The 19,002-nt window shown below is 32.7% G+C and overlaps 1 protein-coding gene and 1 non-coding gene across 3 annotated transcripts; one reads left to right on the top strand and one right to left on the bottom strand.

Annotated features, from left to right (window-relative positions):
* Nucleotides 1-5,078: 5,078 nt before the first annotated feature.
* LOC149808532 (uncharacterized) lies at nucleotides 5,079-17,535 on the bottom strand. 2 transcript variants are annotated; one of them, XM_089950785.1, is made up of 3 exons: nucleotides 17,400-17,535; nucleotides 8,521-8,604; nucleotides 5,079-7,266 (listed from the first exon to the last, which is right to left on the bottom strand). In XM_089950785.1, exons 2-3 carry the CDS (start codon nucleotides 8,576-8,578, stop codon nucleotides 5,972-5,974), a joined length of 1,353 nt encoding a protein of 450 aa, XP_089806911.1. In that variant the 5' UTR covers nucleotides 8,579-8,604; nucleotides 17,400-17,535; the 3' UTR covers nucleotides 5,079-5,971. The 2 variants fall into 2 exon arrangements, with proteins under 2 accessions (XP_089806911.1, XP_089806920.1); XM_089950794.1 differs by lacking the exon at nucleotides 17,400-17,535 and having other exon boundaries at nucleotides 8,521-8,635.
* Trnas-cga (transfer RNA serine (anticodon CGA)) lies at nucleotides 8,705-8,778 on the top strand. Its single transcript has one exon. It is a non-coding gene; the product is annotated as a tRNA-Ser (tRNA).
* Nucleotides 17,536-19,002: the final 1,467 nt, after the last annotated feature.

Genomic DNA, 19,002 nt, shown 5'->3' with positions numbered 1-19,002 from the left:
ATACAATAATGTCACCAGTTTCTCTCCTTTTGTTTACATATTTCATAGTTCAAGTCCCGTTTATTAAGTTATCTTTCATTTTATTATTTGCAATTCCATGTATATCAGTCGCTAGAATCATACATTTACAAGGTCGGTGTTTAACAGTGTTCAGTTATAGTTTGACGCTATCGGATGAATTGTTCACATTTCTAGTGTAATTGAATTATTACTTGATAACAAAAACTATAACAGCATGGACAAGTCTAATGTTTAAAGCTGAAATATACTTTTTTCAATACAATTTGGAAATAATACTACGATTGTTTTCATTTGAATCCCAACCTTGATCACCTTAAATTAATTTCTCACATAATATGTTTGCTGTGTCTAGTTTCTTAGATGCGTTACTGATATTATTGCTAATATAATCATTTGGTTGTCTCATTCTCAAGTCGTAAGCAGCACAATTCAATATCATACTTTCAGTTTACTAAATCTCATCTGTAGCATAGCTAAGCATTTATAGGCGCAAAATAAACCACATCATCTTATGATATAATGGAATGTTTTCTCATAATGCATTAATTATTTATTTGATCGTATGCTAAAATTATTACAATTTAGCATTTAAAATATGTGTTGCTGATGTTCACCAGGTAAATGAATGTTACAGACAACAGCTTTCGTACCTTAAAGGAATAATAAAACCTAATCTAATTTACTAACTCTGGCACTCATCGATCTATTAAATACAGCATGAATTGTTACCGTCTTTACTGTCCATTTTTATCCTGCCCAAATCTCATGTTATACTGAAATGAGTATCAATTGACAGAGTCATCACTCTCACATTTTAAAGCTTATTCACCAAAAGGTTTACATGTTTGTCAGTGAAACGGTTGACTTTAACATAAGAGATTGTCTTCTCTTGAAAAATGTATTCATCGTCTCGGTTAACCGGATGGTTAAACTGAATTTTGGAAAATGACTAAAAAAACTGCTTGTTAATATAGCAATCTGTCCATTGTGAATTATATAGTATACATTTATCATCATTGTACAAAAATAGGACTCAAAAATGTCACGTAAGTAATTAAACAAAATTCATTTTAGACGTTCTCTTCTTTCTTTCTATTTAAAGTATAACATCACAGTCCTAGCTGAGGAATTTATATTATGATTGATGACATAAAGATCAGAATAAATCATTATATTATAATCCAACTGACTTTCTGACACAGAGAAGTTCATGTATTGACATGATTTTGTTTGATTGATTAGATACAAGCCGCGCAGACCCAATATCCTTCTTATATATCTGCCTAAATGACTCTAACGTGCATGCTGGCGACGTATTTACCTAGTATGCACTGAAATTATGAAATTGAAAAATTGACATGAAATATTTTGTTTAAACAAATAAAACTAATATGCATACATTGTGAAATATACAATTATTTAATCTAAACCATCATTTCTAGTTTTAAGTGTTTTAATATTATTTTTCAGTCGCTATATTGCTTATCTTTATGTACCATTTTCCCATCCGCAACTTGGAAATTATATACATTTCATTCTTCTAGAATGATCCCATAAATGTTTAAGTGCAATCTTGTACTGTCCGGTGCATACCGTTGACCAATGATAAACTGATATACTGATATAGATGAGGCTGCATATGGATATTCTGTTCAGCTATAATCCGCACGATCTACTGGCTTGATAAAAACAATTCAACATAGTGACAGCTAAGTCAACAATAGTTCCTGATATCAAAAATTCCAATAGAAGCTAGTTTCGTTGCTTTTTTTCTCCAGTGCAAGCATTGCCATTCAAACATCTTACCAGTGTAATTAGAAAATAGCGTGTTAACATCCCTATGGAAACAGCGAATGATTTTTCAGTAGCACGGACAGTGTATATCCCTGGCACAAGTCTTGATTCAAATTTAAGGACACTGATATTGCTCTCTAAAGAAATAGTTCATGAAGTATCTGTCATAGTGAAATATATCTAAACCTTAACCGTCATCAAGTACAAAGAGATTAAAACACAATATTAAAAGATATATATAGACAAAGACAACAAAGTGAAATGGAAATACATCTTAGAGAAATAGGAAACAAGATAAACTTGATGTATTGGAAACCTAAGCCTGACTATGCTAATTTTTGCGTAATGCTGAGCATTATCATCTGAGGCGAGGGTTCCCATAACAACAAGGGTTATTACGAAGCAAGAGTAACATATTACAATCAACGGCCTCACTTAAGTCTATATCAGTATTCCAAGTGAAAACACAAATCAACCAGAACTGAATGAATCTGTGACAAATGTTAATTTCCTTTATTCTTACAAGAGTTTGTAAAAAGGAACAAAACGTATTGACTATGGTTATGAAGTAATTACATATTAACTGTTGTTTTTCAGAAATTGCAAAATATATTTATTTTAGAACAGATGTTTTAAGTTTGTTCAACATAGCTAAACGTAACTATAATGATTGCACCTGGTAAATATTCAGCACATTTGATGTGAAGGCAAAAGGGGATGCCATCAATAAATGGTAGCATTTTACAGTGGAATGTTTTGTCAGAGACATTACCATTTCCTACAGAAGCGATGTTGTTTAACTTTACCTTATTAAATGATCAGACTATTTTCACGACATACAAATACTTGTAGTTACAAGCAACAGTTACAAAAAGCAAACATGGTAAACAAAAGTATCATAGGGAAACAAGAGCGACAATACAATTATTCTCAAGGCATTTAATCCACGATATACCAATAAAGCTACATAGACTGCGGAATGTAAAAAAGCGTTTGTTATACGCTGCGCTCCAAATACTAACAGATCATTGCCATCTGTATCATGAACTCTTCAAGCTGATTTCAGATTAAACAAGTGTGAAATTCTCTAACGCAGAAGCTGGGGTAATCAGGACCACGAGCTGGAAAACACGTACATTTCAATACTATTTCATCGAATTGGTTAACAGTCGGCGAAAGATTAATACAGAAATTTAGAATTTCTGCCGTTTACGACCAAGATAAGAGAGAGGATTAAAAGTGCAACAACCAATTTATTTAATGGAGAAAGCAACCCCAAAATGTTTTTCAGTTGAACAACTCCAAAAATGTCAGTGACTACAAACTGTCTGCCACAATAGGTGTATTGCCAGGGTTTTTAATTTCAACAATACTTGATTTAAGTTATCTAACGTGCAACAAGCACTCACCTTCAAATCATCAGAAAATACAATGTACCAACAAAATGTATATTATTTTGTGTCTGTTGGTCAGGTTAAAATTCCAAGCAATGTTATGAGGTTTTCCTTAGACATCAATAAATATCATAGCATGTTTTCCGTTCTCAAAACATCTCGTAGAAATCGACTCTTGAAGCATAATAAATGCACATTGAGGAACTCTGTGATGAAAATTATATAGTGACCAAACTGTTGAAATATTTCACCAGCATTAAACCCGATGAGAAATGAATGCAATTACCTTACAATTGCACCGTTCGCATTATTCTTTTCATCTGCCCAACGTTTCTGTGTAACAAGACTCCAACGACAATATGTTTACTCAAAGATAAAAGAGTGATCGTGATAAGTCCAGTATATGTATATATATATATATATATATATATATATATATATATATATATATATATATATATATATATATATATATATATATATATATATATTAGCTAAATGATTCGTCAATATCTATCAAAGTAAAAAATAATTTGCTCTGATTGAGAGCTGTTGGTTTCGAGACTACGTAACAATACATTATTTAACCTAGCTTGGAGATCTTTTAGTTTTACTTACTGGAAAGCTATATGTGGGTGATGGTATAATTTTTCAATGTCAAGCGAGATTATAGAGAAAATACATGATTTGTTTTCCTCTTCAATAGCATCGACAAAGGAAGCAACAGTAAAATGTATTGAAATGTAACTATGTTGTTCCAGATGACATGAAATGAGAAATTGTATATAATTTTAAAAGGGACAAAATCAACTTTGATGATAACATAACAGAATGATTGTTATCCGTAAGACGATGTATCTAGGTTTTCAGTCAACAGACGCTTAGTATCGTAAAAGAATGATGGTTCTGGATTTTTATGTTGTTTGTTGGTCTCTTTGCTGTATGTTTATTTATTTTTTATGAATTTATCGTTCTACAGTTTTCTCACCGATCAAAAGATAATTAGTATAAATGTCATATTTCACATTAGGTTTGATCAAGAATTTGTTTAATACCTTACAAATTTTCTTGTTAACTTTACCAACACTAAATTAATAAAGTTCTTATTGCAATCCACACAATGATATTTTGGAATTTCACATAGGTAATATACACTATACAATTTGTTTCATATCATCATATTTGCTATCAAATTGTGAACTAAGAGGCAATCAAATTTGAATACCTATATTTCAAGTGTGTTTTTATGAACTGCCTTTCTTAATTTGTGTGATAAACGATGCTGATCTCCATGTCTAACTTTGTCTTTCGCATATTTCTCTATCATAGATATAAGTGTTTCGCTGTATTCAATTCCGTCACATATTCCTCTGTGAATGCAATATGTTATGCATTCTGTGTCGTAATTCTTATTCTGTCATGCAATCTTACCATAACAGTTGTAAAATATCTAGATGAAATCAGTATCTCTGTAATCAGTCGATGTTTAACAGCTATGAATTTATTTGGAATGGAATATGTTCAGCTATTTACAAGTACTAGTTCATTTACAAGTTTGGTAATCTTCTCCGCTCTTTTCTTATCAGTAAGAGTCGGTCAAAAACAATACCGAGAGAAGGTGGCCCCACACCAAGAGTGTCAACTGATGTAATGATACACTTCACATTATGACAGACTATTTAGGTAAAGTACTAGCATCTTAAGTATCACGTAATTACGATTTAGTTATCACGTAAGTACGAGATAATAAGTAGTAATTACAAGATAACAAAAATTCATTTGAACGTGGCACTGACAGGCTTCAACAAAAGAGAAAAAAGACAGAACATAAATTAAATTTAATTTGACCTGCAAAGTCTACAAGAACTATCTCGTTGTTCATATATAATTAAAATTGATTTGAACTCAGTATTAAAATGCATAAGAAATTAAATTATATACAAGACAATTTACTCCAAAAAATGTATCTCCAACACACAATGGTTTAACACAATATTACCTAAAGATTTGCATTAAAATTATAATATTTTGCAAATTTGCTCTTTTTTGTTTTCATTTTGCAACTTAGACGAACATGTCAAGGTAACCATCTTGGAATAATATGTTATTTCTTCTTTCATATTTTCATTTGCATTCTTACTTTCAGACAGCCATTTCCTTGAGTAAACCACCTTTATGATACACACAAATAACACTAGTACCTATGCGCTCGACCCCCTGTCCAGGCTAACTTACTGATATCACGGCATAAGTTAAATACTAGACGAAATATTCCTACCATTTCATATATTATTACAGACTAGATCACTACACTGACTGAATCCTCTGCTTACCCCACTATTGTTATTCACAGAGAAATGATGTGCAGTTTCAACGCTTATCAAGAGACTATGTAACGTGAAAGTATCAGTAGTATAAATGCAATTTTAATTTAATATTGACTAATCTGCAATTAAATATGTTCATTCGTTTGTCAATATTATGCATGACAAAATTACAATATTTTTTTCCCATTGCTTCGATGAGTAATAGACAAAACGTTCTGAAGCTGTTTTTCCTCATTTCATTCTATTGTTGGCTAGAGCCTGTTCAATGTACCTAGCAACATGATTATTTCTTAGAAATGGAACTTTGCTGATGGTATTGTTTTCATTGTCATTGCCAGAATTGTCGTTTTCATTATTATCTTGTCCAATATTCGGGATCCAATTCCTGGAGCATATCCATGATATCAACGATATTCTTAGCAGCTTTCTCGATTTTTACATTTTTACTGGATGAATCATGCTTCCACATGGCAAGCGATAACGCAGAAAAAAGTCAAACAAAAGTAAATGACTGAAAGAAATATGGGGTACTGTTTTTGTCTTTGAAAGGACAAATATTTTAACCAAAATTCCAGTTTCAACACAGAGCTGGACACAATCTTCCCCAATGTCTCGTGTCAACTTTCCAATCTCTATTGCCATTTGAGATTGCTTATTCTTTTTCGGCAACAACAAGTTCTTTCTCGCCACAGCACTGGTGAGCATCAAAATATAGCCATATGTTCCTGAATATATATTGTCCTTGATTTTTATCTTAAAATATTTGTTTTTCAAGAATTTGTCAATGTTATCGCTAAACCATCTTCTTTTCATTGCACGGTACACGTAACATTGCATTACAAGAAAGAGGAAATCTGTTCTATTATCTAAGAATGCTTGTTTATTGATCCAAGAAAGTACCAAGGACGAGCAAAGGAGTGGAACGTGGTAAAAACTTTGTACTTGGTAATATGTGATGATTTCCCAAAATTGCTCTGCATTGAGGTCATCGCCATTATTCTTGCAATAAATCCCTACAACATTTGTGGCACATTCTTTGGCTTCTTCAAGTTCTAATCCATGCATTTGAAACAAACGCAATGTTATTTTCTCTTTCTTTTGCAAGCATTCGAATCCATCTGGTCTGGATGTAAGAACAGTGGTACAAGGGAAAGTTTTTTGTGATTTTAACAAGTTTCGAATAGGTTCCAGATTATCGGTGACTGCATCCATGCCATCAATTATAATGAGAACAGATTCGCCGTGGTTTGAGATATAATTCATGGTGTTCTTAAACAGGAAAAAATGATTGCAAAATAATTCCTGTCTTAAAAAGTCAGCAAAGGAATGTCCTTTTAACCTATTTTGCAATGGCACAAAAAGAAGAATTTCAAATCGGGCAACTTCTGGTATATACCGGCCTGTAACGTTCGATTCCATATTAACATTATAGCTACACCAATCGTTAACAATATGCTGGCACCAAGTAGATTTCCCAATTCCACATTGGCCCATAATTACAGCTGGAATCGGTTGGTTATACTCTGCTTTATTTTCGCTACTTTTGCCGATAGAAAATATATCCTGCAGAGATGCTGCATACACATTTCCTCTATCTTCAAAGTTTTCCACTCTTAAAATCGTGATTTCTGAGTCAAAGTACACTTGTGATAGTTTTGGAAGGTTCAGGATCCCAGAGCTCTTTATAGTTTTGTATTGATGAACAAGATGCCGCTTGATGCGTTCCAGATCTGTAAATATTGAAAGATATATTTGTATCTCTAACCGTGCAAAACAGTATGTTTATCACTTGTTCTCAGTGTTGTAAGTTATTCTTATTTGACTTACTCAGTGAGATGTTTGAAAATGTTTGGAAGATGCCTTCTGAAGGCATATATTGATAAAGCAAGAATATGTTATATCTGTATAGAAGCTAATTACCATTAATGAACAATGCTGTCCGTTTGTAGGAAAGTTTGTCCATAGTAAATGGAATATGGACAAAGTAGAAGTATAGATGAAAATCACTCCCAATCAACGGATGAAAAGTAATCCATAGTACATAAATACGTAGAGTAAAACGTTTGCTTCATACCTATGTTATTGATATACAGGATGCAGGACATACTTAATGCAGCTTATCAGAAAAGTGTCCAGCTGGGAAAATATACAACTTAATGAAACAAAACAATACATCACGCAAAGCGAAGTACAAAATAACATCTACAGTTTGAAACTGCGTGCAACTTATCATGTATATTATCTCAAAACTTGTTGAGGAATGGCGGCTGCGCTTGGATGTTTCATCTGATTGAAAGACAATCCTTTGTATTCCATCAAAAAACATAATCAAAATAGGAATTGTTATATATCTTGGGCGTTTTCTGGACCTTGTAATATCATGCAAGGTGAATTAAGGTATGACAGAAAATGTCTGATGAATCTGATACCGTTTGTGGCTTTGTAAAACTTAACAATTTAAACATTTTGTAGATCCGATAAATAACATTAAAATAATTTTAATGGCTATTATTCCTCATTCATAAAGTGGGTACCTATTAAAACGATTTTCACGCCAAGATGAATAAATGCAGGTAATTATTAATAAGATCTATAAATATAGTAAATATTATTACTCAAGGTTAAAATGGAAAACTTGTAAAGTTTCATAGAATAGTTGTTTATAAATATATACAATGTTTCATGATGATACGTTAAAAATCTTTATACAAGGATGGAACAAGAAGGAATCCCAATCAATTTTAGAAAGCGATTGATGAGGATATAAGAACTGCGATACATGATTACGCAATATTTTGATGATAATAAGAAAAGGAGTTGAGATATTTGAGACTTGTCAAAACATAAATTTACTAACTTATGTGCTACTTATTATGTGTTGGAAAAGGGCAGAAATGTCCCCTACTTTTCCATTTTATTTTCTCAGAAATAGTAGATATAGCCTTTACTTGCACAAGAAAACCAATTTATTCAAGAGATGTTACCAAAGGCGGAGGTCTCAACTGCGATTAAAGCTTGACTTTCGCAGGCAACATCAGTCATTTATACCTTGTCTGACCCTGCACCAGCTGAAAGTTGAAAAGTCATTTTAGATTCTTCAGACAAATATACAGAGGCTGCTCTTATTTAATTACTATTTCTTGCACGACTTTTGTCTCAGATTTTATCGATTCGGTAGCCTAAGTGGTTAGAGCGTCAGCCTCGAATGCTAAAGGTCGCGGGTTCGAACCCCGGCCGAGTCATCCCAGAGACTTACAAAAAATATACTAACGGCTGCTTTTATATGCGCTCAGCATTAATAGGTTAGTGCCAGGACTAGTAGGCCTGCTTTCAGGATAATCTGGCTGGGTGGGATATCAAGCTATATGTCTTCGGCATGATGCCCCAGTGCTAGACATCACAATAAATTGCAATATTGCAGACATGGTAGAGTCATGACTGAAAAATTGTTAAAGTTAGTTAAAAATACAAATCTTAGAAATAAAACTTCTGCATTTTCTATCATATTTCATGTCATTAAGAATAGTGTCTCGCAACACGACTTACAAAATTAAAAGAAATATAATGATAAAGATGTTGCACCAATGCATAGCACACATCTGGTTTCATTATTCCGATCACATATGTCTCAACTATCGACTTCCATATATGCTTATCTTTGCAAAGTGGTCCATTTACATAAAATGTTGCGAAGTTTAATTTCTGGATTCAGCACATCACGTAGAAATAATTCTTATTCAAAACGTCATCATTCTCATTTTTTATTTAATAATTTAGTCTTGTATTTTTTACAAGCCAATATCATCTATTTAATCAAAACATATATATTCATTTCTAAGTCACCTGACGTATCTGAATACTTTCATTGAGAGTGATGCCAACTCTATGTGACTGAATAATACATTGAGGCGACTGTCTTAATAATTTCCGCAACTGAAGGTTTCATCTCATATGGATCCGATACCAACATATCTAGTAGGCAGTGAAACTTTGCACTTAATAATAGTGATAGACGAAATAAAATAAATATTTAAAAAATGTTGCATCACGTGATTGATCAACACTATATTTATATAGCCAACAAATGTTGTTTACAATACACTTCCTTTTCTTCAAAACCCACACAAATAGTATTCGCAACACTACTGGTAGATCTTTCAACACTGTCCATGTTAAACGAGACAATGAAATTATATAACTCTACATCTGTCTAACCTCAACCTTACCTCTCTATCTGCGTGGGTTAGAGTCTCGGATTCGGCTAATGTGGGTATGTGAGAAAGCTTGCCAGTAGCCTCCCTTGGGTCGGTGGTTCTTTCCGGGGTTTTCCTAGGTTCTTCCTCCACCATTAATACTGGCCGCCATGTATAGCCGGTTTCTTCTCAAATAAAATTAAAATAATATTTCCGCCAATCATTTTGAGACATAAAATAACATTTACAAATGATTGAATGCTTCCCTTTTTGTTGGTCTGAATCTCTTTCATTGCTGTTAATGGTAATTTTTCAGCGAGCAGCAATGTTGCACCATGCAAATGAAATCTATCCTTTCTCAAGCATTGGATGTTAATCCTAAACTATAGTTTCAAAGTTTGAAACGACGATTGCGCCATTTTTATATTCTCTTTACACAGATTAATAAACGAAGACTTAGGTGAAAAACTAGATTGAAACTTTTATCTTTTTTGGAGATATCAGGACATGCTTTTGGGTAAGACAAACAATAAAGTTTGCAAAGACCTAAGTCATGTATTTGCCACCAATATGTATTCTCGACATTACTCCTTATGAAAGCATGTATCGAAAATCCTGGTAGGAACAATTTGCAAAGATAATAAAAGCAGAAAATCTAATTACACAGCAAAAAAGTTATCACCAGTTTAAGTGGACATAGTGTTAGTTGCGAAATTTGTTTATTAAATGGGTTGGTAATTGTAAAAAGAATAATGAAATTCAACAACACATTAGAATGTCCTTACACACAAATATATTGAAAAAAATGTTTTCCAAATATCTTGCAAATTTGTAACAGAGAAAAATCATGTCTTTAAATAGTCATACTTGCAGTAACAATGCGAACAAATACTTCGAAACGGTTAACCTGATTGCATTCAAGAAAAATCTTAATTGCTTTTACCTACCTAGTCTCAAGCAAATGCCTAAAATATTCGATGAGTCACAACTTACAAGAATCAATTGTCTGATAAGAAATTCGTATATATTCCCATGGGCACTTTTCTTTTTGGATTACTTTAAGTAAAAAAATAAGCAACATAATTAAGAAATAGCAATTCCAAATTCTCATGCTTCCAACTCATGTTCATGTATTGGAAACAATACATAAGTGGGGTCATACACACCACAGTCGGCGTTTAGTATGGATAATTATAAACCATGCACTTTGAAGGGTTCTATATGACTTATTGTTGATTCTATCCATTATATTCATTTAAAATATTAACGAACACAAAAGCTTCTCAGTCTTTTACTATCAGGTGTCGGACAAGTCTTCTTATTCTGCAAATGTTCTCGTTTAGAGGGAAGGGTGTGGTTTTATTCCCATTCGTCTCCATAATGTAAATTGGTCATCAGACTTAATTTCTGGACCAGTTAATGTCGGCGCTGTGAATTTTGCGCCCATTGAGGTTGTTCATTTATTGCTAGGCAATGACTTAACTAGAGATACGTTTGTGGTTAAACCATATGTAACTGACAAGCTTTGCTTGGATCAAAAGGATGAGCCTTTTGAAATTGAAATCCTTGATTTATTCCCCGCTTATGCATATCTTAGAACTATGTAAAAAAATAACTCTTGAGAATGAACTTGATCAGGACATTATTCCTTTGTTAACACTTGCATCGGTGAGTCTTTTAAGAAGGCCAGGTTTAATTCTGTTGCTGACAAAAAGGTATTAATCATGGTGATCCACTTGTAACTACTCATTCTCCTGTTTCTAATCAGGGTGACAAGAAAAAAGTTCCCGAGATATTTTGTTTGTTCAGAGGGCTATTGACGATGATGTTTCTGCTGGGATACCAACCTGCTATTTCTTGAAAAATGGAATATTTCTGAGAAAATGGACGCCATCTGAGGAATCCTATGGTGACGAGTGGTCAGTAAGATCTCAGATAATTTTTCCGAAGTCATATACAAAGGATATTCTTAGTATAGCCTATATAACACATTTGGCTATTCATTTGGGAGTCCATAAGAATCATCACAAAATCTTCTAGTACTTGTATCAATCGGAAGTTAAAAGTGATGTTTTCAAATATTGCATATGTTGTTTTGTTTCACAATAGGCCAGTTTTAATTCTTTTGAACTATCGCTTGGACATTTTAGCCATGAAGCTTTTTAACCTGGTGATAATGTTCTGTGCCTCTTGCCAATAATTAAAAATCGTCTTCAGGTAAGATAGAATGATCTTGTGAAGTTAAAAATGTGATTTAAATTATATTGTCAATTGGTCTGCCCGCGATTACATAATTCAAGAACAAAGTAATTGGTTAGAAGCCATGTATATATCTTATACCCCACGGCTATAGTGGTCATGTATATATTTGTTACGAAAGCCAAGCTTTTTGATTGTCAAAAATCCACATGTGGACGTTGAAAGCTTTGTTCAAGTGCAAAGTACAATTATTGTCGTCGTAAATCTCACCACTTTGACAGACGGCCGGAGCATTGTCTGCTATGTAAAATAAAACAGGGTAGAATCGATATCCAATCAGAATTGTGAGAGGGTGTGGACACCATTTCAACCCGAGTTTTACTGAGTACTATAGCCTAGAAACCCCAGTCATTCTGAAACATTGTGCTGAGAATTTGTAGCAATAACTCCCGGAAACCGCTCGTGAATTGGCGGGATAACTTAGGAAATTGTAAGGAAAGACAAAACTTCGTAAAGGTCAGTGAGTTATTCGCTCGATTGTTGCAGAATGTTCTTCACTGTAATTATAATTATGTGCAGTATGTATACTTCATTACTAGAATCGTTAGTGCGTAGAATTACCTTTGTAGTGTTTAATTTACACGTGTATTTGACAAATGACCTATGATTATGTAAATAATTATTTAGATTGCTAGCTCATAGTTAGAATTAATCATGTGATATCCTAGATTAGGCAACTGTTGAATTGAATTGTAACTTTGGAAAATGGTTGCAGTGTGTAAAATTAGTTAATATGGACATTTAAATACTTTTTTACACTTGTGGGAATGTAATGTACTGAGATGCGTCTGATTGTTGTGCTATTGTTCAGTATAATTAGATTAAGAATATATATATATATATATATATATATATATATATATATATATATATATATATATATATATATATATATATATATATATATATATATATATATATACGGATGTGACGCAATTTATTGATGTCTGTACGAGAAGTAGTTGATACCGTGCTTTTATTACGGCATTGTTTACCGTACAAGAGCGTATGGGGTTTTCGATGTGCACGAATGCATGTCCGAGAAATGTAATAGCCTTTATCTGATGATTGATTGTAAGTTTAGTGTGAGATGAGATGGCTAAGGAAGTATGCTAACATCCTTGTGTTTTCACAGGAAGCTTTTAGGGGACAGACTTCCGGTGTGGTTTAGTCCCGAGTCTATAGGAGAGAGACAGAATAGAGACTAGTGGAAAAGTCGATTGTTCGAGAGGAAGAATAGTGATTGGGAAATTATCATTTGAATATTGAATTGTATTAATTTGTTATTCCACTGAATTTCATCTTTGTGTTCTTAATAATTTTACTGTCGGCATTGCTGGCCGGGGGCTCAGAGCTTTACCTCTCTATATCACTAAGTTCACTTCCTACAGAATCGAGCCTGGGCGGGACTTCCATAGTAATTTAAATAATATGTTGGGACCAACCCACTCCAACCCTTTCAAACACCACATATATCAACACTACTGGGAGAGGGAAACATAAAAAACTGCGTCTATAGTCATCTACATATGTTTAAGGAATATGCTGATCGAGATAGCTTTGCAAATAATACAATAAATTTAGTTGTTCATATCCCACACAGTGGCGACTGAAATGATGACGTTCAATCGGATAGCAGGGACTTTGGTTCAACCAATGTTCAACATTTTGAAATATTGAAGACTATAGACAATTAACTTTCACATCCACAGCCACAAAGAAAGAAAATGAGTTAAAACTGGTAATGTATGAATATGAGCACTTCTTCCCAGATGTTCTATCCCGAACAGACAAAACTAACCGTGATGTTGAAATTGAAGATTCCGTAACAGCTTACTATTAAACTGTACAATTACAGGATGAATTCTCTCAAGCAGGAATGTTTGAAAATTTAATATTTGTTACAAAATTACTTTATTGAACCAAGCAAAAGTAGCTTGCGATCGCCGTGTATTCTTGTGCCGAAACCAGATGTTCTTTCCGTATGAGCAAAGACCACAGAAAAGTGAACAGTGTAAACAAAAAAGACACATTTCTAATACCAAGAATTGATGACTGCATTGACAAAATTGGAAATGCGAAAAATGTCACCAATGTTCACCTGTGTTAAAGGGTTATGGCAGATTCATCTTACGGCTAGAGCAATACAAAGTTTGGCCTTTGCAACTCCTGATATAGTCTGCTAATACAGTGTGATGCCATTTGGAATAAAACGTTCTCATTCTCCTTTAATATTCCAACGCTTAATGAATATGAAGAAACATGAAAACTATCATGAAGGTCTTCATTCGCTTGAATGTGGCAAATTTTAGAATTCTTTCTAGTAAAAGTGAGCTTTGTCGAGTTTGTTTCACATTTTTAGGACATATTGTGGGACATAGTCAAGTGAAGACTATAGAAGCTAAGGCTAAAGCTGTCTCCAAATACGTCGTTCTCCATAATTGCTGAGCCCTTGATCAATGTATTAAGTGAAAAGACCATGTTGTATTGGTCTTACAATTGCAATGAGGTGTTCGCTAAATTAAATGCCAAACATAAAAGTGCACCAGTCGATTTATCTTCAGATTTGAATCAATCATTTAATATGTATGTTGATGCAAGTGACGAAAGAATTGGTAGCGTATTAATTCTGGGAGATAAAAATGGCTTGCATCTTCCAGTATGCAATTTCTCCAAGAGAGGTTTGATTAAGCACCAGAGAAATAATTCCACTATTGGGAATAATATGTTTGCTTTAATCTTCGCTTTACAACACTTTGAAGTAAATGTTGATTCTGCTCCTTCTCGCAAACCATTTACTTTCATCAGCAAAATAAAACGAAAATCAGAGATAATTGAGATATAGTTTGATGTTGCAAGAATACAACCTAGATATTCGGCACATCAAGCTTACAGAAAACGTAATCTAAGATGCACTTTCAAGTGTATTGGAGTTTTATACTGCTTTCATTTAAATACATTTTTGTACATTCACTTTACATGTTACTATGTAGATTCATTATTGTTATCATGTGTGGTTTGATTAATATGGAAAATTACATATTTCTTTTGAATGAATCTTTATTTTCCTTATGAAGGCAGTCTTAGGCATATCTATACTTTTACAACTAAAGAATTGCGTGAATAAGACCTAAATAGTGGAAGAAAATGTAGGAAAAGCAAGTGTAGGTCAAATATTAAACAATTGTTTACATATTAATATCAAGCGTCTCACAACGTTATGTAAGTCAGAAAATTATGCTACGACTGGAATATATGAAAATAGACTTAAATGCGTATAAATACATGCAAACTTTGATGAAAATAATTTAAAGATATTGCGACAAGAATGGAAAATGAAGATATCAAAACAACTTCTAGGAATAGATTGATTCTGCAAGAAGGACTGAGATACAGTGGTATTTATAACTATATTGCGTTTCTAATTGTTGTCCGTGACTGCACATTGTAAGAGTCATTTTGTAAATAACATATTAAGTAATCTACTTTTGTCCATGATTGTAGACTAAACCTGAAGATTATTTTCCTAAACATGTTTATTTGTAATTGGGTTCAGGACATTGGTTTTCCCTTTTGTAAATTTCTTGTTCACCTGAAACCTTTCGGGTTTATTCTGTAAAATTTCAATAAGTGGATCAGACATTATTTTACAGTTTGGAGTTATTTTTCGTTTAAGTGATGAAATTTTTTTTCAGAAAAAATATTTCGATAGAGGTCAGGTTGGATGCATTAAACTTGGTTTGCATCAGACTTATTCGTTTCTTTTTTAACAACTGTGGAATTATAATCAATATTTTAGTTCTGTTTAGTTTCAACTTAAGAGGCTTTATTTGCTTAATCTATTCATTAGAATTATAAAGTGCGAGTTGACTTTTTGGACTATATCACTATTTTGAGATTAATGTTAATTCGTTCAAATACATTATGGATCGTATTAACGTGATACATCAAGACTGTTAGCATTTCGACACATTTAAGTCTACTAGCACATCAACACATTCAGTACTGGAATCTATTAAGAACACTCGATACGTTAGGGTTAATGATATAACCAGTTTGATTATTTGGGATTTAATTCACAACACGGTTTGTTTGTTTTTTTTTGTTTTAAATTTACAATTTGTTTTGAGCGGAAAAAATTATTGTTGAATTTTACTAAACTTAATGATATTCTTTTTCCCTGTTACATAGCATAAGACCTAAAGTAGTATCAACATGATTTACAGAAACAATGTTAGTTCAAAGTCATCAATGCTATTTTATTAATATTGCAATTTAGCCTTGCCATTTTTTACAACACAATGGCACCGATTTAGTCACCGATTTAGTCAAATAAACAAAATATTCGTGTCTGCTTCACATGACTAACATATTAAATCTCTTTTATCTAGAAAGATAATAGCTTGCAAAATGACAGAAGAAAAATATTAGACAATTGACATAAAGATTGCCGCAACTATCTGGTTTGCGATGTTATGCCGTTCAGTTAATAATGCATATAGCAGGCAGTTTAAAATGTAGGGTAAATTATCAACTGGAGATAGCTAAAATTCTGGCTGCAAATAAATATTGTAAAAAGTAAAAGTTTCTTCAAACGACTTTATGAGCATTATTTGTATGTTTCTATTAAACGCGTTTCCAATGCATCTCCATTTCCCCAAAGGTATGCAAAATGAACCCTCAAAACCACTATCAGACATTTCAGCAATGTCTATGTTGAATGAGAAACAATTGCATGTTATTCAATAATAACCGTCTTACATGAATTCTAGCTACTGCAGTTTCTTCTTAAATTAAATAAAATCAAAATTAAGAATTCAATTAATGTACACTTTAACACATATAAAACGTTTAGAAACTATTAAACGTCTACTTTATTCAATAGCCTCAAGCTCTTTATGTTTTGGTAAAAGTAGTTTGTCACCGGACAACGATTTGTTGCTATATAAGTTATATATACCTTTCTTCTCAAGCATTTTATGTTAATCCTGCACTCAAATCATAATTAGCTGAGACTTTCAGATTATTTAATGTTGATTACTCATTGATTACTAATTGATCTTCTCGTTATATAGATAATCAAACACTTAGGCGAATAACCGGATTGAAAATGAAATGCAAAAGGGTAAAGGTTTATAATATATATGATAACGAATTAAACTTGTTACACTTCTTACTTAAACACAATATATTGGTACAATTAGAAATACTACAATGCGGTAAACGCATATAAAGTGTTAGATAAACAACATCGTCCTATTCGATATACGACCTATACCAAAAAGAGTTTCAGATTACATATTATCAATTGCAAACAGAACGTATTGCAATCTATAAAAGGACAATGTAATCAGCATTTGAGGGACATTTTGACACAAACAGCGTAGGATAGTAAATACCGCATTTCTTACCAGGTGATTCCTTCCTTCTTGATTTCCTTCTGAAATAGTATGCCAATATAACGCCCACTACTATTAAAATGAGGACGCTCAGAAGTGGTAATATTACCGTTATGACTAACATGTGTCCATTTTCGTTTTTAAGATCAGGTTCTGAAATGAATATGATTGAAATTGCGTTACCAAATAAAATTTATACATGTATATCAACTAGTGAGAAAAAATATAAAAAAAGATAAACTGCGTTCGATAAATGCTGATAAATATAAGGCATGATTAGAAATTGCAACCATTTGGATTTATCCTTCTAATCTTGAAAACAACTGAGGTAAGTAATGATCATCCAGGTTGGACCAAGTCCAATACCAGAAAACGTGTTATACTTCACAACAGTCAATATAGGAATATATACCATCGAGTTCTTCAGTGTATTGATATCAAAATATCTATTCACATATTTTGCTAAAATCAATAAATACTTTTGTTTTGTAAAGTTGCATCGATGAATCATCATATTTCTGTAAACCATATTTGAAGCACCTCTTCAGAGCATTCTACATATATGTTCATTAACCGAGTTTGAAAAATAATAATGTATACCATGTTAGATCACCTTAATCTCAAGCTCTTACAGGTAAAACCCTGATTCACATCCTTTGACCTTGAAATTAATTTCACATAATGTTATCAAATTATCCGAAATTTGCTGAATGAAACAATTTGAAGTATGTTTATTGCACAGGTAATGAGTTCGTATAACATGATGACACTTTTGATTAGCATATACTCCTATTTGTAAAGGTTCTGAATACCAACGTAACATTCTTAATTGGAAATTCCATATCAATATGACAATCCATTCATAAGGAGTACAAATTAATAATCATTAAATTATTTGCAGTGGCAGTAAGGTAGAATATTATATTACGAGCATATACGTCGATGCTAAACTATTTATGAACTTAACAGTAATATGATTTTGCGAGATGACTGCATTAGTGGTGTTGTTGAAGGTAATATCTTTTCCATGTTCGTTAGGAAACAATCTTAATTTGTGCAAAATCATCCAATGATAACTCAGTGATTATTAAATACGAGGAAACATGCACTATTTGTAAATGGATGGCATTATTGTGACTTTGTAGTGTGTATCTTCATGATAGAAACGATATATTTATTCCTCCATTAAAATTTGAATTTCGGTTCATGGGTTACGGGGCCCATGATTTTGCTTGAATGTACCTGCCGCTATATTTTCTTCACTAAGAACACATCCCCATAAAAGGATGCAGTAGAGTTGGATACAGGCATTCGTGCAGAGCTAATACATTTATATAGGAACACAATTGATGTCTTATCTTAGGTTATTAAGTACACAAAAATTCTGGATTATTTTGAAACCAATCAAGACATCTAGAGTTTAGTATATCAAAAATTACAAATGTACACAAGAAAGAGTAAAACCCCTCATCACTTTATTCTCGCAGAGAAAATGAGTGTCATAATCTGTAAAACCTAGTCTGAATCTCTGTGGTGGAAGGATTTAAGAGTTTCTAACTAGAGTGGTAATATTTGTTCTCCATACATAATTTCACTTGCATATAACTATATGCAC

This window comes from Sinohyriopsis cumingii, chromosome 1 (genome assembly GCF_028554795.1).
Source record: "Sinohyriopsis cumingii isolate HCF-2022 chromosome 1, ASM2855479v2, whole genome shotgun sequence".
Classification (NCBI taxonomy): Eukaryota; Metazoa; Mollusca; class Bivalvia; order Unionida; family Unionidae; genus Sinohyriopsis; species Sinohyriopsis cumingii.
Note: the sequence above shows the minus strand (reverse complement) of the source record. Positions and strands in the feature narration are given on the sequence as shown.

Coding starts and splice junctions, on each gene's coding strand:
- LOC149808532 (XM_089950785.1), bottom strand. CDS start 8,578: ATGACTGATGTTGCCTGCGAAAGTCAAGCTTTAATCGCAGTTGAGACC. Junction 7,267..8,520: donor AGTTGAGACCTCCGCCTTTG/GTAACATCTCTT, acceptor CAATATTTACAG/ATCTGGAACGCATCAAGCGG.